Source organism: Hyperolius riggenbachi, chromosome 9 (assembly GCF_040937935.1).
Source record: "Hyperolius riggenbachi isolate aHypRig1 chromosome 9, aHypRig1.pri, whole genome shotgun sequence".
NCBI classification, from domain to species: Eukaryota; Metazoa; Chordata; class Amphibia; order Anura; family Hyperoliidae; genus Hyperolius; species Hyperolius riggenbachi.
In genome coordinates, this window is record NC_090654.1 from 186,452,454 (window position 1) to 186,477,645 (window position 25,192).

The 25,192-nt window shown below is 42.1% G+C and overlaps 1 protein-coding gene across 1 annotated transcript in view; it reads right to left on the minus strand.

The window, feature by feature from the left end:
• The window catches only part of LOC137531796 (cadherin-related family member 3-like), an 84,161-nt gene extending 59,805 nt beyond the window's left edge, over positions 1–24,356 (minus strand). Inside the window, exons 1-5 of the mRNA XM_068251756.1 lie at positions 24,289–24,356; positions 17,815–18,011; positions 16,901–17,066; positions 11,059–11,147; positions 5,623–5,723 (exon numbers count right to left, since the gene is read on the minus strand). Of these exons, the coding sequence (XP_068107857.1) occupies positions 5,623–5,723; positions 11,059–11,147; positions 16,901–17,066; positions 17,815–18,011; position 24,289 (554 nt within the window). The 5' untranslated portion in view covers positions 24,290–24,356. The remainder of the gene's footprint in view (positions 1–5,622; positions 5,724–11,058; positions 11,148–16,900; positions 17,067–17,814; positions 18,012–24,288) is intronic.
• Positions 24,357–25,192: the final 836 nt, after the last annotated feature.

The following is a 25,192-nucleotide window of genomic DNA, read 5'->3' on the forward strand; positions in this document are numbered from 1 at the left end:
TGAGCTCCATTACCGTGTATAGATGACCAGGCCGATATAATTGTATGGGCAGTGAGTGGACATGCAGAATTATTCTGTAACGGATATAGTCTGAATGCACCCTTAGGCCTTCAAAATTGCTGCAGCGCTGTGTGCAGTGTGGGGGCTGTAACTAGTACAGTAAAGAAGAAAAAGGAAAAAGAAAAAAAACGCAGGAGTACCAGGAGCCCTTATGGTGTATTATCTTCAGGTAACTGAAATAAAGGTAAGAGTAAATTATACTCACAAGTGTGGGTTGCTACAAAGGCAACCACTCGGACAAGCATGTTGGGAAGTCCCGTCCCCACTCGGTCTTTAGAATGGTTGGTCGCTGCTCCTTTAGATAAAAAACTTCACTTCTGGATAGTCGTGAAGGACCCCACTAGTGGGGTGATTAAACGTCGTATTACGAGGAGGATAGGAGGCGCCCTTGTGTTGTATTCGGTGTTCGCTTTGTATAAAGAGACTCCACTAGGTAGAGAGTTCGGAAGTTTTATTTGCACTATAGACAACGCGTTTCACGGCTTAAACCGCTTCCTCAGGTCAAGTACAGGTGCTTTCAAAAAATAAACAAATAATTTATAATGGACGCTCAGTATTCAATAAATTAAATTAAAAAGTTACCCCAGGTAACATGAATGGAATAGTACAAAATTACACCACTAAAATTACCTAAAAAATTATAAATATTAATATGCTGAAAATTCCATATGTTTCAACAACTATAATAACAAATTAAAATGACAAAAATTAAAAATAAACATTATTACACATTGCCATATGGTGATACTATAGGTAAATGAAGAACAGGGTATATGTATCTACAATTAGTTTAAGGTTGGAGCATTTTCAAGCCAACCAATATCCGCAGTAAAAACACGTATATACAATGTATTAGTATTAAATGGGAACCTAATATGGAAGACAGAAGGTGTAAAAAGGTCATGGGAAAGAACATATGAGGGTATGTGAATACAGCAGCTGTATGTGAGTATGGATCCTCAGATCAGGGATATGGGTGTAAACATGTGGACAAGCCAATATCTGTGTGGGAGAAGGTATAGGAGGGATGAAGGTGCAGTTTGTAGGACTGCATGGAGCTGTATATGTGGTGGACCTCGTAACAGGTGGTGGGCTGGAGGTGATATAAATATAGTCCAGTCTGGAGGGATCTGTATATGGGGATCTGGTAGGAGACATTCGTATATAGATTGCTGGTAAGCAGTATTTGGATAATGCTGCTAGAAATGTTCCAATAAGGAGTGGGTGTGGGCATAGTCCATAGAGAGGCTCATAGTATATATAAAGGGCTTACCTTGAATGGATTCCGGATTGCCTGAAAATAAATCCAATTTTTATCCTACCATGTATAGGGGGCCTCACATAGGCCTCGATTCATAAACAGCAGTGCGATAACAAAAATCTTGTCGGGAAAATACCGCACTCGGTATTTTCCCGGTCTGTGTGCTAATTCATAAAGATTTCCCCAGCTGCCCTTGGAGGTCGGTAAATTACCGCAGCCCATTGAGCGGTAGAGTAGAGCAGTGTCCCGATTCCCTCTTTGCTCTGCAGAAATGAATCACAGAGATGGCTCTCTCTGGCTCTCCCACTGATGACTCAGACAGATGAGTCACACAGTCTTTCCCTGCCTGCAGAAATTACTCACACAGCCAGCTCTTACCACTGATGACTCAGACAGATGAGTCACACAGTCTTTCCCTGCCTGCTGAAATGATTCACACAGAGGGCTTTCTGGCTCTCTCCACAGATGAATCAAACAGACTTTCGGATCTCTGCACTTTGCATTAATCAGAGCTGTCAGAGCTGTCGGTAACTTGTTAAGACCTCACCAGAGGTTTCGGTAACTACCGCCAGGCTTACCGCATGTTGAAGGCTTTATGAATTGACATTTGCTGACAATTTACTGACATGTGTTGTCGGTAACTGCAGCCAAGTCGGTAATTTAGCTCCCTGGTCGGTAATGTCAGCTTTTCATGCGGTAACAGCCTTTATGAATTGACATTTTGCTAAGTGGTCGGTAAAGTCTGCTGTTTTCAGCATTACCGCATGAGGTAATGCTTTATGAATCGAGGCCATAGAGGGATTTTATAATCAAGTTTTGGAAGACTTTAGAAACCTGGGTAACAAAGACTCTACATCAAACTTGACAAAACAAGAACAGAGAGCGATCAAAAGTCTGAAGAATAACACCACGATCATTATAAAATCGTCAGACAAAGGGGGAGGGATCGTAATAATGAATAAAGTGGACTACATTAAGGAAGCAGAAAGAATACTCAAAGACACAGAGTATTATGGTGTATTAGAACAAGACCCAACCGATACCTACAAGAATGAACTGAAGAATTGGTGATTGACGCCCTTGGAGAAGGCATTCTGAACAAATCTGAGAAAGACTTCATACTCATCCAAGAAGACCCGACTGTAGCTCACTTTTATCATTTACCCAAAATTCACAAATCCATAACTAATCCTCCGGGCAGGCCAATCATAGCTGGCATAAACTCACTATCCTCACATCTGTCAGAACTAATAGACCATCACCTACAACAAATGGTAAGAGAGTTGCCTTCATTTTTAATCCATACTCACATACTCACATACAGCTGCCGTATTCACATACCCTCATATGTTCTTTCCCATGACCTTTTTACACCTTGTGTCCTCCATATCAGAGCCGGATTAAGGCTAAATGGGGCCCTAAGCAAAGTAACTCATTTGGGCCCCCATCATGTCGTAATAGAATCAGAAGATGCAGCTGCACAGCAACATGCCGCACACACCGGGCAGCCGAGCTACTGGTTGCTATGGGCAACAGCCCGCTTTCCTCTGTGGGTGCACAATGCAGGGAATAGCAGCGGCAAAATGCGAGGGATGAATAGCTGGGACATTTGCTCCCAGGGGCTGGAGGACCCCTGTGAAGAGGGCGCCAGATATAACAGCAGCAGCACTTTCCCCCTGCATCTCCAGCCTGGCAATAGCAGAAAGCTCTGGACACTGCCAAACCAGAAGCCGTTCCCCAGTCAGAATTACATAACCACCCTCACCACTGAACAACTGATTTCCTCCCAAACTAGACAGCCACCATGCAGCCTCCAACCCAGTGTATACGATAGTCCACCAGAGAAGGCAGCTGCAGCGGGGGAGAATGACAGCACCAGATGACTCACATTCACCTATTGCAATGCAAGCAATAGAGGTCCCGTCATCCAGAGCCCATCTGTCTCCTCTAGAGTGCTGCCGCTCTGTTACTACTACTATTACTACTTCCTACTTCCTGTCTGATCTGAGAATCAGGAAGTTCAGAGCGAGCGGCTGCACTGTAGAAAAGACAGATGGGTTTTAGATGACGGGATCTCTATCGCTTGGATCATGGAGAGGTGAGTGAGCATTTGCCATCTGCTGCTATCATTCTTGCTGCAGCTGTAGTTCTCTGTGGGAAGGGAGGGCAGAGTGGGCAGCGGCAGAGCGCACAGTAGCAAGAGGGGGACCTAGGAGGAGAGCCTGGCTCTGAAGACAATCAGCAGCGCACGGCATCATTTGACAAGACAAGACAAATAACATTTATGTTGCGCTTTTCTCCTGGCGGACTCAAAGTGCCAGAGCTGCAGCCACTAGGACGCGCCATATAGGCAGTAGCAGTGTTAGAGAGACTTGCCTAAGGTCTCCTACTGAATAGGTGGCGGCTTACTGAACAGGCAGAGCCGAGATTCGAACCCTGGTCTCCTGTGTCAGAGGCAGAGCCCTTAAAGGGACTCCGAACAGTGCCTGTGGGTATGCCTTTAAGCATACCCACAACTAATTAATTACATCCTCAAACCTACCAGCATGATGTTTGTAATTATATCCCCCTGCGTTCCTTATATTTCATTGCATTGTGCTGAATCGAGCTGCCGACTTTGGAGAAAAGTCGTCCTGTGGCCGCGATTTGGATCGGGAAAATAGCGAAAACTAAAAGGCATAGAGCGGCCATTTATATATCATTGGAAAGAGGAGAAAGAGAGCTTTAAAATGATATGCATCTTTCCATAGTTACTGCACAGCTCAGAGTCCCTTTAACCATTATACCATCCAGCCACCGCTGACAGGATGGCGAGGGCTGGTTTATGTGCTGATGGGGCCCCTTTGACTCTGAATGGGGCCCCAAGCGACTGCTTTTGTTGCCTGGTCAGTAATCTGGCCCTGCTCCATATTAGGTTCCCATTTAGTACTAATACATTGTATATACGTGTTTTTACTGCGGATATTGGTTGGCTTGAAAATGCTCCAACCTTAAACTAATTGTAGATACATATACCCTGTTCTTCAGTTACCTATAGTATCACCATATGGCAATGTGTAATAATGTTTATTTTTAATTTTTGTCATTTTAATTTGTTATTATAGTTGTTGAAACGTATGGAATTTTCAGCATATTAATATTTATAATTTTTTAGGTAATTTTAGTGGTGTAATTTTGTACTATTCCATTCATGTTACCTAGGGTAACTTTTTAATTTAATTTATTGAATACTGAGCGTCCATTATAAATTATTTGTTTATTTTTTGAAAGCATCTGTACTTGACCTGAGGAAGCGGTTTAAACCGTGAAACGCGTTGTCTATAGTGCAAAAAAAACTTCAGAACTCTCTACCTAGTGGAGTCTCTTTATACAAAGCGAACACCGAATACAACACAAGGGCGCCTCCTATCCTCCTCGTAATACGCTGTGTGCAGTGGTTCCTAGGGCATTTGCACTGTTTTCCCAATGCTTGGAAGCACTGTAAACTGTACAGCGCTTTTGATTTGCAACTTGTTTTTGTTTTTTTAAATAAAACTTTATTATACTTGCCAGACACTGTACAGTAAACTTATGATTTGTGATTTTTTTTTTTTAAATAAAACTTTATTATATTTACCAGGCTTCCTTCTTCCCTTCGTAGCCCTGCCCCCCTAAAGGAAGAGGTCATAGGTGCTTCTCTATGACAAATCAGATAAGTGCCTGTGCCCTCTTCCTTTAGGGGGCTGAGCTACGAATGGAAGAAGGAAATCAAATCAAGACACCAGGTGAGTGTTTGAAGTTTTAATTAAAAATTAATATAATATATATCCTATCCTTATTATATATTTTGTTGGCATGGTGCATGAAAATTATGTTTTGATATCAAGTCAATTAAGTGTGGACATCCAAAACTCTATTGATTTGATGTAGAAATATAATTTTGACCAAAAACAATGATTGATCAGGTTAGTGATGTCTGACTGCTACTATTTTGAACACAACTGTACAATGGCCCATACCAATGGATTAATTGAAATCCTTAGCAGTAAAGTCAAATAAGCCTCTGAGGGAATTTTCCACCATGATCGACATTTATTTTTGGCCAGCATTTTTTTTTAATTATTCTGTGAGTGACCCACCCTCGTTTCATTACCACTTGCCATGGCTTTTTATAAAGCAGGCCTCCTGTATATGTTAGGTTTGCTAACTTGAGGTTCACTCCATACAAATGCAGGTAAATGCTTGCAAACATGCGCACCCACACACACTTCAATAGATTTCGCAACAAGCTGGCCATTCTCTTTTCAAATTCTTTACATTACCTTTTAACGTTGCTTTCATAATCAAATAATTGAGTGGTTGATATTGTTCCCGTGTTGTCAATTTGAAAGCCAGAATTGCCTGGATTAATTCTGATGGAGTACTGTGAATACATTAGTCAATGTTAAATAAGTCAACTTGCAAATTAAAAACATAGAATAAAAGAAAATCCTATCGCCGACTGATCACAGTATTTTATAACACACATATTAATTCAAAATCTGCATGCACGCAACAGATATAGGCCTCAATTTACAAAGGGCAGGTCAGTAAAATAATTTAGGTCAGTAAAATACTGCATTCTGTATTTTTCAAATTTTTTCCAAATTCACTAAGATTTCCTGCATGCGGTAGAAGTTTGGTAATATACCGAAAAAACATGCTTCATTTCACTAAGCCCTGCTCAGTAAGTCTTACCAGCTGTGGAGCAGATCAGGCAGCAAGCTATAAGTCTTCTCTTACAAGTCTGTGCATGAGCCGTACTGTTTTTTGTCCAGTGCATTCCCGGTATCAATTTAGATCTGCATCTATACTAATTAGAGAGAGCTCTTCTGTGTATCGGTATACAGATATACACATCTAAAGGGATACAGAAAAACCATTTTAAATGTCTCCTTCTGCTCTGCCGTTCTGAAGTCCCGCCCACCAGAGTATTGGATCAAATGGGATGAGAAGCAGGGCTGTGTGGCTTTTCATATTGGCTATCTGGCTCTCTCTATTGGCTGTCTGCTATATCTTTCAACTTTTACTGCATGGAGATTGTGAATTACCAGCTGGTCAGAGCTAGAGATAAATACAGAACACTTTCACTTCATTTACAGAACGCTTGAATCTTTGTGAATTGCAATTTCTTGACATTCCTTTAGATACTAACCGCACAAGTCAGTAATTTACCTCACTAGTCGGTCATTTTACTTTTCAGTGTGGTAATAGGTTTATTGAATTGGCATTTGGCAAGGTGATCAGTAAAAAGCTGTTTTCTGCATTATCAAAAGCAGTGTTGGTGAATTGAGGCCATAGTGTGCATATACCCTTAAACTATATTCACAATGTCCATGTTACATAACACACGTGCTATAATTTGTGTGAACTGCAATGGACACCGTGTGCATTATAAAATATTATTATTATTATTTAGTATTATAAAATACACGTAATTCAAGGCCTGCATGCAGCAAGATAGAATATACATACATACATATACATATACATACTATATATATATATATACATATATATATATATATATATATATGTATATATATATATACACACACACACAAGCGCGCGCGCACACACGCACGCACACTGTATCATCACCATATCACACAATCTGGCACACGGGATTGTAGAAATCTGTATATACACACATACAGTGGGATGCGAAAGTTTGGCCACACTTTCTGTAAATCCAATAAACTTCATTTCACTTCTCAAATATCACTGTGTGTGTCTCCTATATTATATATTTAACTGACATTTTTGTATCGTAACAACCAACGATTTATACAGGAAAATCATGACAATTAACAAGGTTGCCCAAACTTTCACATCCCACTGTATATATATTTATTTATATTCTCACACACAGTACATACTTATAGTAGTTTGGCACAGCAAACCTCCATCCCATAATGCCCAGCATGACCTCTGTCCTAAAGTCAGCTGGACTGCACTAGTGCAGCTCACGAGTGTGGTCACGACCCTAATGAATGCTCCTTGGCCAGCTGACTTCAGACCAGATGTCATGCTGGGCGTGGAAGTTTGCTACTGGTCAATCATGTCACAGCCAACTAAAATATATGTACTGTATAGTATATATACACCATAATGCCTTGTAAGCAGAAGAGAGTATTACAGTTGCAGTAAACAAAATATATAGTAGAATTCAGTAAGTCATTCAGGATACCCACTTTTTTGGGTAATTTTCCTGACTTCAGTATCAGAAACACATCCTATATTTATATATTATTATCTGCTGAGCGGATCGTTCAGAAACAACCTTATCAGTCCGCCGACAGCGCGTACACACGCGCATACTGTCGGCTAAAGACCGCCCAGTGGGAGGGTCTGGCGGACCCGTCGTTTCCTTTTGTAGAGCGTGTGTACGCACCTTAACCCTCCCACGGCTAACCTTAACCCTTCCTCCGAACGGCTAATCTTATTCACCTTCTTCCAGCACGCCTAATCTTGACCACCCAAACAGCTAGCCTTAACTGTCCATTGCCCCCACCACCACCAATCCGTGGGAAAAAATACTCTGCAAATCGCTAATTTTCAGGTGCCATGATAGGGGCTCATTGAAATATTGGTAAAGGTTGGTAATTTGAGCATCTGCAGCGCCCAATAAATATCATGTACAGGGGGTGTCTGCAATGCAAAATATGGCTACAAATAGCTTGCTTTGTAGTCATATTTTGCATTGCGCGTGACCCCGTTACCCAATATTTATCAGGTGCCACGGGTGTCCATGAGATTTCAATGGGTGCCCATGGCGGCATCCAACCTTTTGTCGTTAGCGGGCACCCAAATTTCCTGCTTTCCTTTCTTAATCATATAGAATTTCCTAGTCAAAGCAAAAAAGTGAAGCTCTAAACAAATATCACTTTTCATTTGTGATATTTTATGTTTTCCTGAGTTAGAAAAAGGCTTTAAAAAATTGAGTTTAGTACTATCTAATAAATAAGTAAAAGCGAAATGGGGAAAAAAAAAACATTAGTGCATTTCCTTTAAATCCTCTGAACACTGCAGAAAGCAGGAGGACAGAGTCAAGGCTGAAGATTACAATAACAAACCCATTAGTGGAGTTCAAATTACCTTACAGTACATCACCTTAGAACTTCCTTTGTATTTGCACAGAATACATCGTGTTTCGTAATTCTTTTTTATTGTTTGAACAAGAGATTCAAAACTATTCCGTCAGTCACTGCCATATTTGCTTACTCTCTCTCTCTCTCTCTCTCTCTGTCCCTTTTTTTCTTTTCTACCACAGCTATTTGAAGTATCAATCCACTCAGCAACATGTTATTATTTCAATAGCGATCTACTATACAGATAGGAACTTTATTTACTTGGTTTTGTATTCGAAGCCACTAAACACACTCAATGACACAAAGCTTACAATGGCTGTGGGTAACTGGCATCATCACTGCTGACAGTCTATCCTGTATATAGAAAGTCTCTTGGTAACAGAGTGTTATGTATAATACACTTTAGCTTGTGATGCCCACATAACAAACAAAGGTGCGAGCAATGGGACAGTAAATCATTAACATGATGAGCTTTTTAAGTAAACTTCAGTTTATTCCATAACGGAATGATAATCTTTTGTTTACTAGGAGCCTAATATAACAGTCTATTTCAACACAAGATTTAAAGAGCAACTCCGACCAAAAATTGAACTTTATCCCAATCAGTAGCTGATACCCCCTTTTACATGAGAAATCTATTCCTTTTCACAAACAGACCACCAGGGGGCGCTGTATGACTGATATTGTGGTGAAACCCCTCCCACAAGAAAAGTTCAAACTTTTGTGGGAAATAGCTGTTTACAGCTGTTTCCAACTGCCAAAAACAAAAAAAAACCAGCTACATCACCTGCCAACAGTAAAATGTTCACTGGAGTTCCTCTTTAAATTATCGGTGGCATTCAAGTTGACTGTTTCACCCACTAGCTTGATGTTCACTGTCTCAAAGAGGTAAGAAAAGATGTAAACAGTAAGAACATGAAAATAAGTATGTTAAACAGCTGTGCCTAATTAAAAAAAAAATCAATGTGATCGTGTTAAGCCTAACTCCAGGATTTTGCCTGCCTCCAGCTCACCTGCTTAATAGATAGAACCCTAACATCGTATACTTACCTACAGTATGTGGTCCTCAGTTACAGAGGTGACAACAACCTCCAACAGGCAGACAGTGCTGTTCCTCCCGGTGCAAACCTGGCTTCTGGATCTGTGGTCATCATCCTCAACCCCTGGGTCACGTCTACCACCCAAAGTGAACAGTGGAAGGGAGGCTAACTAATATATTACCCTACAACCTACCACAACCTAATGTGCCACCCCAATGGGCCTAAACATTAAGGGGTACATTGGAAAGGGAGAGTGAAAAATCTCTGCACTTGCAATGCACCATTGCCCAAATGTTAAGGACAAAGGGCTTGTCACCATTTCTGGTATCCAGGCAGTGAAGACAATATTATGGTGGGGTCTATGGCACTGGGTTACCACCCAGGTGAAAAGGTAAAAGTGAACCTAAATTGTCAAAAAAAAAATTCACTTACCTGGGGTCTACCAGATTACGCCGTCACTGAATGATCCTCTGGTTCCCTGCAGCTCCCTAGTATCATTTAGATGCGTGGCCCCAGTCCACGCCTCCTTATCACACTCCTGTGAATGCCCAGTCCCGTGGCCAGTTGACGCGCCAGTCAGCCGTTCAGAAGATGGTCGCTGGGGAGGACTGAAGGAACACATAGTAACAGAGTGGGCACAGGGCGGCTGTAGGGGGCTATTAGAAGCCCCAGGTAAGTTAAAGTCTTTTTCTTTTAGTGCAGGTTTGCTTTAAGGCTGCTTTCACAGTGGGACATTAAAGTCCCACGTTACAGCAACCTGTAACGCAGCCCAACTCACAGCAATGAAAAATCAATGTGCTGTTCACAGTGCAGAGTATAACGCTGCACGTTTAATGAAAGTGCAGCATGCTGTGCGTTACACTGCTTGCACATGCTCAGTAATGTCTGTTTTTTTTATTTTGAGTGCTTTTTGCTTGCGAGATATTGACAAATAATTATGTATAGTGAGTAAAAGATCTGAAATAACTCATGAAACAAGTTTAGCGTATTATGTCCGTGGTATATTTTATCCATGCATTTAGCTATTTGTGTACAGTTGAGTTTGGAGAAACTGACAGTAGTGTACTGTCAGTTTTTCAAAACACAGCGGAACAGAAAATGCTACACTTTGAAATGCGCTGCGCAGCAATGTGATGCGATATTGCACTGCTGCATGCATTTTTGGGAAAACGCAATGCTGACCCATTCACTGTAGTGACTGAGATCAGCAGTGCAACGTACGGCAACACAGAAGGTGTGCGATTGCATGTGTTGCGTTGCGATCGCACTGCCATCTGCATTTGTAGTTGTGAACAAGGCCTCTGTGTTATCACTTGATAATAGTTGCTAGTGCTTTTCAAAATAAAATATAAGTATAACACTACATCGTTTTTATGGTATAATACAATTATTTTACAAAGTGGGAAACAGTATTCCCCAGTGAAAAAAATAAGAAGATTGTTGACTAGAGGAGTTGTTGCCGACTGTAATAAATGGCCCCATAGCCATGGCTTAACCTGTGTGCTAGCAGGGGAATCACAAGGCAAGTAATAAGAGTTTTGTAATGCTCCAGCATTGCTGAATGCTTTATAACTGGTGCAGTTATTACCTGTAGGATGTTGTTATCTGGGTCCTTGGCTGCCACCTTGTAAATGACTGTGGATACTGCTGTGTTTTCAGCTATGTACAGCTCGACATCTGAAAAGAAAAAATGACAGCTTCGCATCAGTGACAGGAGCAATTATGTAGTAATGGTGGAGACAACATGCTGTTAAATTAGAGCTACAATATGAAAACCTCCCGATTCCCTATTGACTATTTATTCTATTTATTTATTTTGTATTTAAATAGTTATGTGTGTCAAATTTAGCTTCCATCCCATCCCGCTAATGTGGAAGATGCCATCCTGCAGAATAATGCAATATCTACTTCAGTCTGCAAGCACTACACTGCTAAGACTGTACATCTACTGCACAGATTTCTATATTTCTACTTTGCAGACAGAAGTTCTCTCAATGTTTATCTTCTGCACTGCGAGATAAAAGAATAATGGCAGCTTGGAGAGCTAATTGCAGCTAAGAAAAGGCTGGTACACACCATGCCAATTTCGCTTCAGATTCTATTTCCAGTCGGGAAAATGATCGGATCTGGGAAAAAATACAGACTACTGATTGACAGCAACTGACCTCAAGCTCAAAACCAATCTGTTTCTCGATTGAAAAATGCTATATATAAATTGATATCCAATTATGGAAAATGATCAGAAATCTGATCAAGAATTGGAAAAATGTGCATACGTGTGCACAATACCTTTCCTCTATTTCAGATTGATGTCAGATCTGAATATTAATTTGATCACTTGCTTAAAGAGAATCTGTACTCTAAAATTCTTACAATAAAAAGCATACCATTCTATTCCTTATGTTCTCCTGTGCCCCTCTGTGCTGTTTCTGCCACTCCCTGCTGCAGCCCGACAGACACGACAGAGGAAAGGAGATAAGATTTATTACAGAGACAGTGCAAGTAGGAAAGGCTGCAGTAAGACAGACCACATTAGAACAGTAATAGGAACTTATAGGACAGAAGAAATAAGGCTTAAAATGTTGTTACAGAGTCTCTTTAAATAGGATCTGCATGGTGTATACCAGGCTTAAAGCCTAAAGCGGTACACATGCTAGATTAAACTCGGCTAGCACAAGCAATAAAGATCACCTTAACCGAAAATCTAGCATGTATCTAATGTGTACCATGGCCACCAAACATCCCCTAAAGGTCTGTAATAGTGGATCTTCAGCGACCTTGAAGTCCAAGCAGCCCCCGATCACATTGTTCTCCCCACTCACCCCGCCCATGAGAAGTCGCTCTATCATTTTCTGCTCATTGGCCCTCAAACACCCCCCCCCCATACAAGTGCTACCCTGCAGGTAACATGTTTGTACAGCATAGGGCCCTGAACTGCTGCCTGGGGGGATCTATCCCGATCGCTGCAGGGCCAAAGCCCTCATCAGGCACATTTCTAAACATAAAGATTTGTGGACGGAGCAACAAAAAAAATATCTATTCTTGGGGATGCTCCTGATCTTGAGTACCTCTGTGCCCCGGACCCCTATCACAGAGTTGCACAGTGGGCAGCACTACTCACCTCACCTCCTCCAGCTGCCCCAGAGTCTGGAGACATATTCTGTACCAGGCTTTTCTCTCTAGTGTCTGAAAAGAAATCAGAGACTGGAGTTGGGTCCAGACTCAGACACTGAGCATCGGAGAAGGTGAATTAGTGCTGCCTGCTAGAGAACAAGGAAATGCTATGGGGGTTGGGGACCACTAGATGGCCAGGTATCAGTATAGGGGGAGTAAACCAGGGAATACTGTGGAGGGATGGGGGGAATGGCTAGACAACCAGGAAATACTATAGGAGGTTGGGAGGAGCACTAGACAAACAAGGAATACTATTGGGGTTTGGGAGGACCACTAGATGACCAGGGAATACTGTGGTGGGGGGAACCACTAGATGATCAAGAAATGTTATGGGGGACCAGGGAACACTATTGGGGGTTGGGGGATGATTAGATGACCAGAGACTACTATGGGGTGTTGGGGGGCCACTAGACTACCAGGAAGCAATGTAGGGGGATGAAGGAACCACTTGGCTACCAGGGAATATGGTAGTAAGTTGGGGGGCACTAGACCACCAGGGAATACTATGGGGTGATTAAGGACCACTGAACCACCAGGAAATATGGTGTAGGGGTGGGGGGGCACTAGGCTTCCAGGGAAAACTATGGGGGATGAGAACCAGCCGAGGAACAGGCCACCCAGCCCAGCAGCAAGCCAGGCCAGCCGGCAGAGCACAGAAGCCAGATGGCCAGCCAGCACAGCACGCAAGCCAGGTAACTCTGCCTAGTTATGTTTAGGGGTCACTCACTGCCTACTTATGCAATATGCTGTCTATTTATGTTTGTGGGTGGGCATTATTGTTTGTATTAAAGGAAAGTGGGCTTCATCCAATGTTTTGCTGGGCAGGCCTGCTTATACTTCTAAGTTCATGTACATTTGGCTTCACCTATGGCCATGCGCATTTTATGGTGCAGCATGCCCCTGATCTTTCAGGATACTAGAAATACCCCTGGTCCTCGTATATGTGTACGAGGCTTTTAAGTCTTAAACCACACGCTAGACTGTTCTCTGTGGATTTCTGTGTACTTTCCAGTGAGAAGATACCAAGAAAAGGTGCCATGCTCTTCCTTACTAAGTCTAAAACTAAAAAATAGCAATTTAGCTAGAGTAACACTTTTAATTGCAAGTGCCCTTTTGTGATGCTTTAGAGAAATGGCCCTAAAATGGGGATTGGATGAATAATGGATCGTATTTTTTCTCCTCTTGCTTAATATCCGGGTACTAGAAGGCCTCTGGTTACATTACAAGTTAGCCACCACTTTGTCCCATAAAACTGCCACTGTTTGTGTAGTGTTGGAACATGTTCTCCCTCACCATTCCTGTGGAACCCTAAACCTAATCCTAGTCCAAAGTCTAGACCTCGCCAAAGTTGTGCCTCTTCTACTATTACCTCCTCACATTCACATGTACAAGACTTCTCACGTGCCTCACCCCTTGTAATGATCTGCTCTGCTGTCTGCACAGGCAGGCAGATTTTTTACCATTTTTCAGGTCTGCATGCTGCAGGTCCCTGAAAAGGAGACCTGTTTTCATTCTGCAAGTTTCAGACTTACTGTTCTGGTGAGGGATTTGCATCCACTTGCCATGCAAATTGCTTATCTGCTGCCTTTGAAGGCTTGCAGTGTAAATGCCATTTCCTCCCAGAATTCCCTGCTGGTCATAAAGGTTTGGTTCTGCTGGACTTACCTTGAGTTTCAGCCCTCTGATATTGTTTGCTAATATTGTCTTAGAGTAGTTATCCTTGGGAGTGTACTAGCATTCCTTCTAGCGCAGTCAGGTGGTTTATTATCTGTATTGCCTAGTTCTGTCTTGTCTGTTTGGATTGCATTCGCCCTAGCAGTAGAGGTGGTGGATCCTTCTGTACTCTGTCTTGGAGTGTAAGCCAGAGCTGCGGTTGCTACTGGTTACTCCTTCTGTCTGTCTTGTCTGGTCCGTGCGATGGTACTGTCGCCAGCGGTGGCTGACAGAGAATCGTTCTGTCCTGTTCCTAGATCGCATTCGCCCTAGCGTTAGAGGTGGTGGATCTCTCTTGTCTGAACCTTGGAGTTTAACTTTAGCTGCGGTTGCTACTGGTTACTCCTTCTGTCTGTCTTGTCTGGAACGAACGCTTGCTGTTGTCCGGGTGAGGCAACCAATTAGCAAATGTTCGCGTTCTCTGTTTACGTTCATTTTTCCGTGTTTCATTTGTTAGTCAGGGTTGGTACGTTTTGTCACTGTTGCGCTTAACGTGCGGTGACCGTGCCGTGAAGTGCTTTGACGCTATTGTGCTTAACATGTGGTGACCGCGTTTAGCTAGTCCTGTCCGTTCCTTCGTGTTGGATTGCAGTTTGCTAATTGGTTCTGTCTTTATTCATTCTATGTTCTGTCTTTGCTCCGTCTTGTGTCTCTGCTAGCGATCGCCATTCTTACGATTGCTTTCTTGCTTTGGTCTTCGCTGTTGTATGTCAACCGTCGCTGGATGGCGACTAGATTGGTGGCCATACATACATTCTGTCTCTGTGCTCACACTCTCTCAAATGGCTTTCTTGCCCTGTTTTGCTTCACTTTGTACATCTGGCATCTGTGGTAGTACAGAGACCAACTTCCTCTGTACTCCACAGCTCCATCTGCCGGTTGGAATTCCTCTCTGCAGGTGCATTTGCACCAAAGCTGGGTTCCCTTATCCAAACGCTTGTGGAGGGTTTCCGCAGTGTCAGCGCACATGTTGTGTGCTGACCACTGAGATAATTCCACAATCGTTACACCCCTCCTCTGGAATGCCCTTCCACAGCACATCCGCCACTCTCCCACCTTTGATATCTTTAAATGCTCCTTCAAAACCCACCTTTTCCTACAAGCATATTCTCTAGCTTAGGCCATGCACCCACTAAATAACCTAATCACGCACTGCCTGTACATATACTGTATACTTCCCACACCTCTTGTTTCCCCCCATTTCTTTAGATTGTTCCTTTTGTGTCATGGAATGTTATTAATTTAATTGTTTGCACTCTGTTAGACATTCATACATTTTAGTCATCATGTTAAATTTGCTATTGTAATCTGCAGTTCTGTATTTTGTATCAGTGTTCATATTTGATGTATATCATTGTCTGTATCATTATGAATCCCTTGTCTGTTTTCTTACATTGCACAGCGCCATGGAATATGTTGGCGCTTTATAAATAATAATAATAATAATAATAAAGCAAACTTTACTATTTGCTGCCTATTGGGCAGTTTAGAAAAAAAAATGACTGTGAGCTCCTGTGGGGCACAGTTAAGTAACAAGACATTAGGGTCGATTCACTATAATAAATAGCATGCCTTATCAGAGTTAACACATCTTATCAGAGTTAACACACCTTATCAGTGTACCATAGAGAGCGCTACAAACCTATGCCTGCTAATTGGCAATGAGGAGAGCTCCACTCGTTCTGCCTTGAGCCCCTGCGGGTCCAATCACTTTAAAGAATATTATCCCCGCACTTTGATTGGCCCAATAGGCTGCCTGTCAAGTTTTCTGTCAAGTGACAGGCAGCCTATTGGGCCAGTCAAAGTGTGGGGATAAGGTCCTTTAAAGTGATTGGACCCGCAGGGGCCCAGGGCAGGTCGGGTGGAGCTCTCGTCATTGCCAATTAGCAGTCATAAGTTCGTAGAGCTCGCTATACTACTCTGATAAGGGTTGTTAACTCTGATAAGATGTATTAACTCTGATAAGGCACGTCATATAGTGAATCAACCCCAATATACACTATGCAGCGCCACAGAAGATGTTGGTGCTATATAAATATTAAATAATAATAATAAAACCTCAGTATAAGGCTTGATTCACACTATGCCAATTATATGCATTTACATTATTTATTGAATTGCAATACATCCCGTGAACACTGATGACCAGGATTTCGCCTAGTTAGCTTTAAACATGGAGGCAGAAGTTGGATTTAGCAAAAAATATTCTTGCAGTTTATCAGTTGTTCAGTAAGTTCCCACTATGTTCCTAGCCTTAGTTTCCCATTCAATGTAAAGCTAATAAGTAGACAAAGATAATGTCACCCTCATCATTACTGAGAAAAAGGGCAGAATCCGTGGAGTGGGAATTTTACACACTACTGGAATATGGGATTTATTTGTGACCAGCTCTGTCTGGCAGATGCACCAAAAATGCTAAAATAAACTGAACATACTCTGAATTATATAAAGTCTGAACAATTTAAACATTTCCATATTGCTCGTAGTAGCAAATTTAACTACAACCAGCACTTGACCCCCACCCCCCAGGACAGTAACTATACCTTGTTTAGCCAGTGTTCCATAGAAGACCGGAGCCTTGTTCACTTTTGTAATTTCAATAACAATAGACTGGGTTGCCGTTGCCCCCTTACTGTCTTCCAGCAGGATTTGTAGAGTATACAGGGGGACTGCCTCGAAATTCAGCTTGGGCATGCTTGTTGTTATTAGCTAGATACAGTAGGAAACAGATTACCCCCAGATAAACAATCAATATTTAACACATTTTGATTAACATAAAGAAACCATATTGACTTTCCATTTCCACTTTGATGTGTGCCACACACTAGGAACAGATTTCCAATAGATTTCAGAAAGAAATCTATTGGAAATCAATCTAAATGCATTATTGGCCCATTAGAGCCAATGCAACTCTATGGGCCAGAAGCAGATCGACCTAGATTTTCCATCCTGTCAGATAGATCGAATTGATCGAAATCGATCGAAATCGGCCACAAATCGACCGATCTGGGAATTCGATAGAATCAATTTCTGACGATCGATTCTACAGAATCTATCGATCGATTGCTGAAATCGACCAGTGTATGGGTCCCTTAATTGTATAGCTTCCCACCTTGCAACATTGTAATCCTCTACACTGAGCAAAACTTCAGGACAGCATATCACACTAAGCTCATCTAGGTCACAGAGACAAAGCACAAGGCATACATCACTCAGGCAGGTGATGTGGGATCCATCCAGAAGTCATTTGCGATCTATTGGTAGATCACAATCTACCTAAGGGGCACACGGGCCCGGAGCTACACTCTGTTGGTCTGACAGTTTCCCTTTGTCTCTCTACTATAAATATATCGTACTTCAATTTATTCAGAGCTGATCACCCCATCATGAATATATTTCTTCCATATGGCCCTTATCCACATCATACATCTAGATTACTGAGTAATAATATGCATACCTCCCAGTTATCCCTAGCCTTAGGAATAACGACAAATGGGTGAACCACTGGATTTGAATTGACTATAAAAGGTGCTCCTACGATATAGTCATTGGGATCATAAGTGGCAGACATCTTGGCAACCAGTGTATTTGGGGGTGCAGCTTCTGAGAGGGTCACATTGGTGGGCAGAATCAGGCTGGGTGCAGCAGAGAGCACTAGAAGGGAAAGAGAGAGACATATATAAAAGTCATATTTTTTTCTGTTTCTCCTATGGAGGGATTTAGTACATCACAGACAGTAAAAAAAAACCTCAGTGTCACATAGCAATTGAAGAGAGAAAATTTTGATGCTAATAATTGCCGATTAATGACAAAGGCCGTTATGTATGAGACTTCTCCCATGAGTTATCTCAACTGACTTTGCCTGTTGTCTCTTTAAAAACCCAAATCATCAGGTTCTAGAAAATTTAACAAAAAAGATATGTTTGTGAATCTGAATGATTGAAGAGGAAACTGAAACATTCTCTCTTCATAAAATCAAGGTCCTTATTTTTTAGAAGGCAGCAAGCAAAAGACAGTTTGAATGAAGTTGTCCCTGATTTACTAAAGTACAGTATAATATTATTTTTTTCACCTTACATTATTTTTTACTCATTTAAAGAGACTCTGTAGTCAGCCTGTAAAGAGTAAATGCCTAAGTGAAATTGCTGCATCCCCGCGGCAGAAGAGTGATATATTACACAGAAAGGGACCTGCAAAGTTCTACGACTTTGCAGGTCGCGGCCATATGGCCGCATAGGGGTGCTATTTTGGCTGGAAACGCGTAGTATCAGCCGCGTTCCCCAGCCTGACTGGTCCTGACGGTGAAACCGGAAGTGGCCGCCAGCGGGACCCGGAGCATCAGAGCGACTCATCATGGGCACCTATCAGCTGCAGGGGGCTGAGGTAAGCCCCAGGTGAGTAAAACTCAATTTATTTTTGTCACTTAAGGTTTACTTTAAGGCCTGACTCAATAAGGATCTTTTTCCACTCAATAAGGGCCATTCCCCCACATTTGAGCAAGGAAATGCTGCCTATTCCGTCAATAGCCGTGCTGTCTGAACTGTGATTCGGACAGCATCCCCCCCCCCCCCACACACACACACACACACACACAAACACACATAAATGGGACGGCTACATAGATTCAGATGCGTAATCTCATCACTGTAAGTGCCAGCATGCGTCATGCAAGATGCACACTGATTTAGTGGAAACCAGCCCTAAGCCTTTCTTCTTATATACTTACATAGTTAGTTTGGTTGAAAAAAGACATCCATCCATCAACTTCAACCAGAAAAAAAAAACATCATCATGAGCCAGCACATATCTCATTTGAACCAGGGGAAGGCAAAGAACCTTATAAGGCCTGGGCCAATTAGCGTTAAAAGGGAATAATTCCTTTCCAAGTCCAGATGGCAGTCAGATAAATCCCTGGATCAACTCTCGCGGAAACGACCTAGTGACTATAGCCATGGATGCCCTTCAATGCAAGTGTTCTCTCTTTTTCATCTAATCTGCAAAGTAATTTTCTCCTGAGTTATCTTACATTAAATATTTTCTTTTTTTTAAACATATTTTATTTGGGTTTTGTCATTTTCAAAAGTAACAGACAGCAGGCTTGAAACATTGCCTGCATCAAAGGTAAACTGAGGCACAAGGTTACCACAATGGATTACATGACACATGTTAGACAAAGAGAGTGCCTGGTTTTCATCAATATAAAATATAAAAGAACATACATTAAATATTTTCATAGCTTATCAATGAAATACCTTTTAAATCTCCAGCAAGCAAGAAAATACAGTGGGATGTGAAAGTTTGGGCAACCTTGTTAATCGTTGTTATTTTCCTGTAAAAATCGTTGGTTCTTAAAATGAAAAATGTCAGTTAAATATATCTTGTAGGAGACACACAAAGCGATAATCGAGAAGTAAAATGAAGTTTATTGGATTTACAGAAAGTGCTCAATAATTGTTTAAATAAATTAGGCAGGTGCATAAATGTGGGCACTGTTATCATTTTATTGATTCCAAAACCTTTACAACTAATTATTGGAACTCATATTGGCTTGGTAAGCTCAGTGATCCCTAACCTACATACACAGGTGAATCCAATTATGAGAAAGAGTGTTTAAGGGGGTCAGTTATATGTTTCCCTCCTCTTTTAATTTTCCCTGAAGAATAGCAACATGAGGGTCTCAAAACAACTGTCAAATGACCTAAAGATAAAGATTGTTCACCATCATGGTTTAGGGGAAGGATACAGAAAGCTGTCTCGGAGATTTCAGCTGTCTGTTTCCACAGTTAAAAACATATTGAGGAAATGGAAGACCACAGGCTCAGTTCAAGTTAAGGCTTGAAGTGGCAGAACAAGAAAAATCTCGGATAGACAGAAGCGACGAATGGTGAGAACAGTCAGAGTCAACCCACAGAAAAGCACCAAAGACCTACAACATCATCTTGCTGCAGATGGAGTCACTGTGCATCGTTGAACCATTCTGCACACTTTGCACAAGGAGATGCTGTATGCGATAGTGATGCAGAGGAAGCTAACAGCACAAACAGAGCTGCTTGAGGTATGCTAAAGCACATTTGGACAAGCCAGCTTCATTTTGGAATAAGGTGCTGTGGGCTGATGAGTTATTTGGGCATAACAAGGGGCGCTATGCATGGAGGAAAAAGAACACAGCATTCCAAGAAAAACACCTGCTACCTACAGTATAATATGGTGGAGGTTACATCATGCTGTGGGGCTGTGTGGCCAGTGCAGGGACTGGGAATCTTGTCAAAGTTGAGGGACGCATAGATTCCACTCAGTATCTGCAGATTCTGGAGTCCAATGTCCAGGAATCAGTGATAAAGCTGAAGCTGAGCCAAGGCTGGATTTTTCAACAAGACAATGACCCTAAGTAAAAGAAAGCTGTCCATGCTTGGAAGCCATCAAACCTGAATGAATTAGAGATGTTTTGTAAAGAGGAATGATCCAAAATACCTTCAAGCAGAATCCAGACTCTCATTGGAACCTACAGGAAGCGTTTAGAGGCTGTAATTTCTGCAAAAGGAGGATCTACTAAATATTGATTTCATTTCTTTTTTGTGGTGCCCACATTTATGCACCTGCCTAATTTTGTTTAAACTTGTGTTATTGCAAACTTTCTGTAAATGCAATAAACTTACCGTAATTTCACTTCTAAAATATCACTGTGTGTGTCTCCTATATCAGGGGTCCCCAACCTTTTCCGGCCCGGGGACCAAATTTTTCTCCGGGGACCGCGGGGGGGGGGGGGGGGGGGGATGGATGGCGGTGGGAGGGGTCAGGGGGAGGATGTGGGTGGTGTGCTGCCTAGTGGACAGTGTTGTGCGCAGCGGGTTATGGGGGGGGGTGGGGTGCGGCAGCATGACTAGTATAGTTGCCCCAGTATAGGGAGTTTAGTTGCCCCAGTATGGCTAGTATAGTGGTATAGTTACCCCAGTATAGTGCCCCAGTATAGCTAGTATAGTGCCCAGCATGGCTAGTATAGTGCCCAGCATGGCTAGTATAGTGCCCAGCATGGCTAGTATAGTGCCCCAGCATGGCTAGTATAGTGCCCCAGCATGGCTAGTATAGTGCCCCAGCATGGCTAGTATAGTGCCCCAGGATGGCTAGTATAGTGCTCAGCATGGCTAGTATAGTGCCCCAGGATGGCTAGTATAGTGCTCAGCATGGCTAGTATAGTGCCCCAGGATGGCTTGTATAGTGCCCAGCATGGCTAGTATAGTGCCCAGCATGGATAGTATAGTGCCCCAGTATAGCTAGTATAGTGCCCAGCATGGCTAGTATACTGCCCAGCATGGCTAGTAAAGTGCCCAGTATAGGAAGGTGGTGCCCCCGCGGCCGCCGCTTCTGTTACCTTATGACATCTTGTGGAGGCGGGAAGGAGGCGGGGCAGCGGCTTCCTGTAGCGGCGATATGCTACGCCGCTACCATGGCAACCGCTGCCCCGCCTCCTTCCCTGCTCCGCAAGACGCGCTGCTGTTATCGGAGATACTGAAGGAGAGCGGCGCCTGGGGGAATCCGTAAGCGGCCGCCCGCTCATAAGGCAACAGGAGCGGCGGCCGCGGGGGAGAGGGGGAGATGACAGACCCGCCGCGGCCCAGCTGGAAACTGCCAACGGACCAGCAGTGGGCCGCGGCCCGGTGGTTGGGGACCCCTGTATATGATATATTTAACTGACATTTTTTATCATGACAACAAACGATTTATACAGGAAAATCATGATGACTAACAAAGTTGCCCAAACATTTGCATCCCACTGTACTTATTAAAGAGACACTGAAGCGGAAAAAAAAATATGATATAGTGAATTGGTTGTGTACTATGAATAATTACTAGAAGATTAGCAGCAAAGAAAATATTCTCATACTTTTATTTTCAGGTATATAGTGTTTTTTCTAACATTGCATCATTCTATAATATGTGCAGATTACACGACACTCAGCATTCAAAATGAGTCTTTTAGAGCAGTCTGTGAAGTAATGACCTCTCCTCTAGCAAAGAAAAAGTAAACAGTTCACTTACAGTTGAGATAATAAAAGTCAGATAACAGCCCTCTCCAGGACTAAGGGCTGGTTCAGACGGACGCTTGCAGAGCGTTTACTGCCAGCGTTCGGGGCTTGGCGTTAAACGCTCCCATTCAAGTGAATGGGAGCATTTGTACCAAGCTTTTATGCGCGTTTGCACGAACGCGGCGTTCGGGTCCCGATTTTCACTGGCGTTCAAAGAGCCCCTGGAAGCTACATGTTGCTTCCAGGGGCGGTTAACCGCGACGGGTAATGTCCCCCTAGGGGAAGAAAAAACGCGACTGCATCCAAACGCAATGCGAACGCTGCTGAAAGCCCGAACGTATTGCCGCCGCGACGCCAACGAACTCGCCGCCTCCAAACGTCCGTCTGAACCAGCCCTAACTTAGTCGGAGAGCTTAATGGCTTGTTTGCATAGAGATAACAACTGGAGTTTCTCAACTCTTCCTGTACTGGAAACAATTAGACTGATGTATCTGATCTTAATGTTTTATTTCTTAGCTGTACTACACACACAAATCATAATATCATCATTTTTTTTTTCGCTTCAGTGTCTCTTTAAATCAATATGTAAGTATTTAAAAAAAAAAAAAACTTAAATATTACTTTACCTACTTTCTGCAGTTTTTTTTAAATGTTTTTTGCAATTGTCAAGTTCTGAAAGGTTATTTTGGGGGTAGGATGAAAAATGTTCTCCCGGAAGAAAACTCAGGACAAAGGGTAATTGAATAGGGGCCAAGATGTGTGCGAACATTGAGAAAACTCAAGAAAAAAGTTTATTGAATCAGTTGGTAAGGTATGAGGATATATAACATATAAAGTATATAGCAAGTACAAAAGGTATAGCATAGTCTCTTTGAATTGACCTTTTTTATATTTTTATCTGAAATGCAAAAGAAAAAAATACAATGGGAATTTGGGGGTTTTTTTGTACACCAAGCAGTGTGCTATAGATATGGCTGCAAAGCAGTGAAATGTGAAATTCTTGGTGCTGATTCTGAAATATACTTGTGTGCAGACTGATATTAAAGGGGTATTTTTAATTAAATTAAACCACAATATTTGTATAGCATTGTGATACTTAACCCTTCTTTGCCTAAAGTGAAATTACATTGGATTTTGTTTAGAGGCCCCATCCTTTATAGTTAGGCCCCTATCCTCTATGGCTAGTTAGGCCCCTAGAAGTGATCTATAAGAAGTTTCTCCAAAAAGCGGAGATTTTCCTGTACCAACCTTTGACACAGCTGAACATCAATGTCACCTGGATCAGGAGCATGATGAGAATAACCTGTAGAGGAGTCTCAGGTACACACAGTGCTGCACTCTCACTAATACACAGTAATTAATAGATTGTTCTATAAAGAGGTACACACCTCTGCCAAGGAAACTCTATACAGCCCAGGGTTTGTTTTGGATGCAGCCACAATCAGTGCCAAGAAAACCACTTAGAAAGATTTAACAAACATGTCCATGCAAATACCATTTAATTTCATGATCGCTGGATTTAAAGTGTAACTACCTTCTTCTTACTGTATAATGGCAAATACTGCAAAGAAACAGTCTTTCGAAATTCTGAAGTGCTAAATGTTCACTTTACAAAGAAACGGCCATGGATTTGTGGGACAGTGAATTTTGGTGCCTTGAAGTGGAATGTGTGTCCAGTTTTAAAACGGAGCATAGTACTGTATGGGGAGCATAAAATCTATACTAATAATTCTCATCTCATTCACTGCCACAGAAATGCCTACATGCCCCCTTACTCCACTTAATTACTCCCCTGTTCTTGCATTGGTGTAGTTTGGTAAGGGGGGTGGGGTGTGTTGGGGGTACAGTTGATTGTCACTCTAAGCAACAAGACTGGAAAATATACAAACTGTAGTTTTTGGTATTACTTGAGATCTTTTAGGGCTTGTCTGACAACAAACGAATCTTCCTGTGAGTCTAGATAGAAGAAGTGAGCTGAAAGAGGAACAGTACAGAAAATAATGCAATGAATAAAATTGTTTATTATTTACAGTACAGTATTACTTTGTAAACTGTTTAGTCTGTGTTCACCTCATTGTAAAATCTTTCCAAACCCTGATTCACATTCTGAAATTTAACACAGGCATCTTTAGTGCTGTCAGGTACATCTCTGCTGAATATTTACTGTTGGTTCCAAAACTAGTAGAAATTAATTTTTTTTTACATTTATACATTTTTAGAAATGTTCAGAATCTAGTCAGAATCCTCACCTGATCTCAGGGCTCGATTTCTGGAAAGGCCATATAGACCTTGGCCTATGGCAGGTGCTGCCCAAGGGGGAGCGGGACATGGAAGAACAGTAGCAGCATATGGAAGAGGAGGCTGAAATGGACAAGTGAGGCTGCAAATGAAGAACACGGAAGAAAACAGCTGATGCCTAAGGCCCCTTTCACACATGACAGAATTTGTGCGTGTTTACATTTTTGCAAATTTGCACATCTAATGCAAGTCAATGGCATTGCATTTGACATGCATTGTAGTGCAAATTTTCGAATCCAATTTTTCTGCATAAAAAAAAAGGATCTACATGTCAATGGCAATGCACATTTTCACATTCCAACTGCAAAAATTGGTTAATATTGCAGAAAAATGCAGGTTTTTTTCCCTGATAGGCAAGTTTCTGCGGACTGATGGCCTTCCCAGATTAAATGATAATGACCTTAAAGACCTGGAAGCTGAACTCAGTGAGGATGAGTTTGTCCCTGCTCTGAAACAGACAGCAACAGGTAAGAGCCCCGGCCCTGATGGACTAACAATACACTATTACAAGGA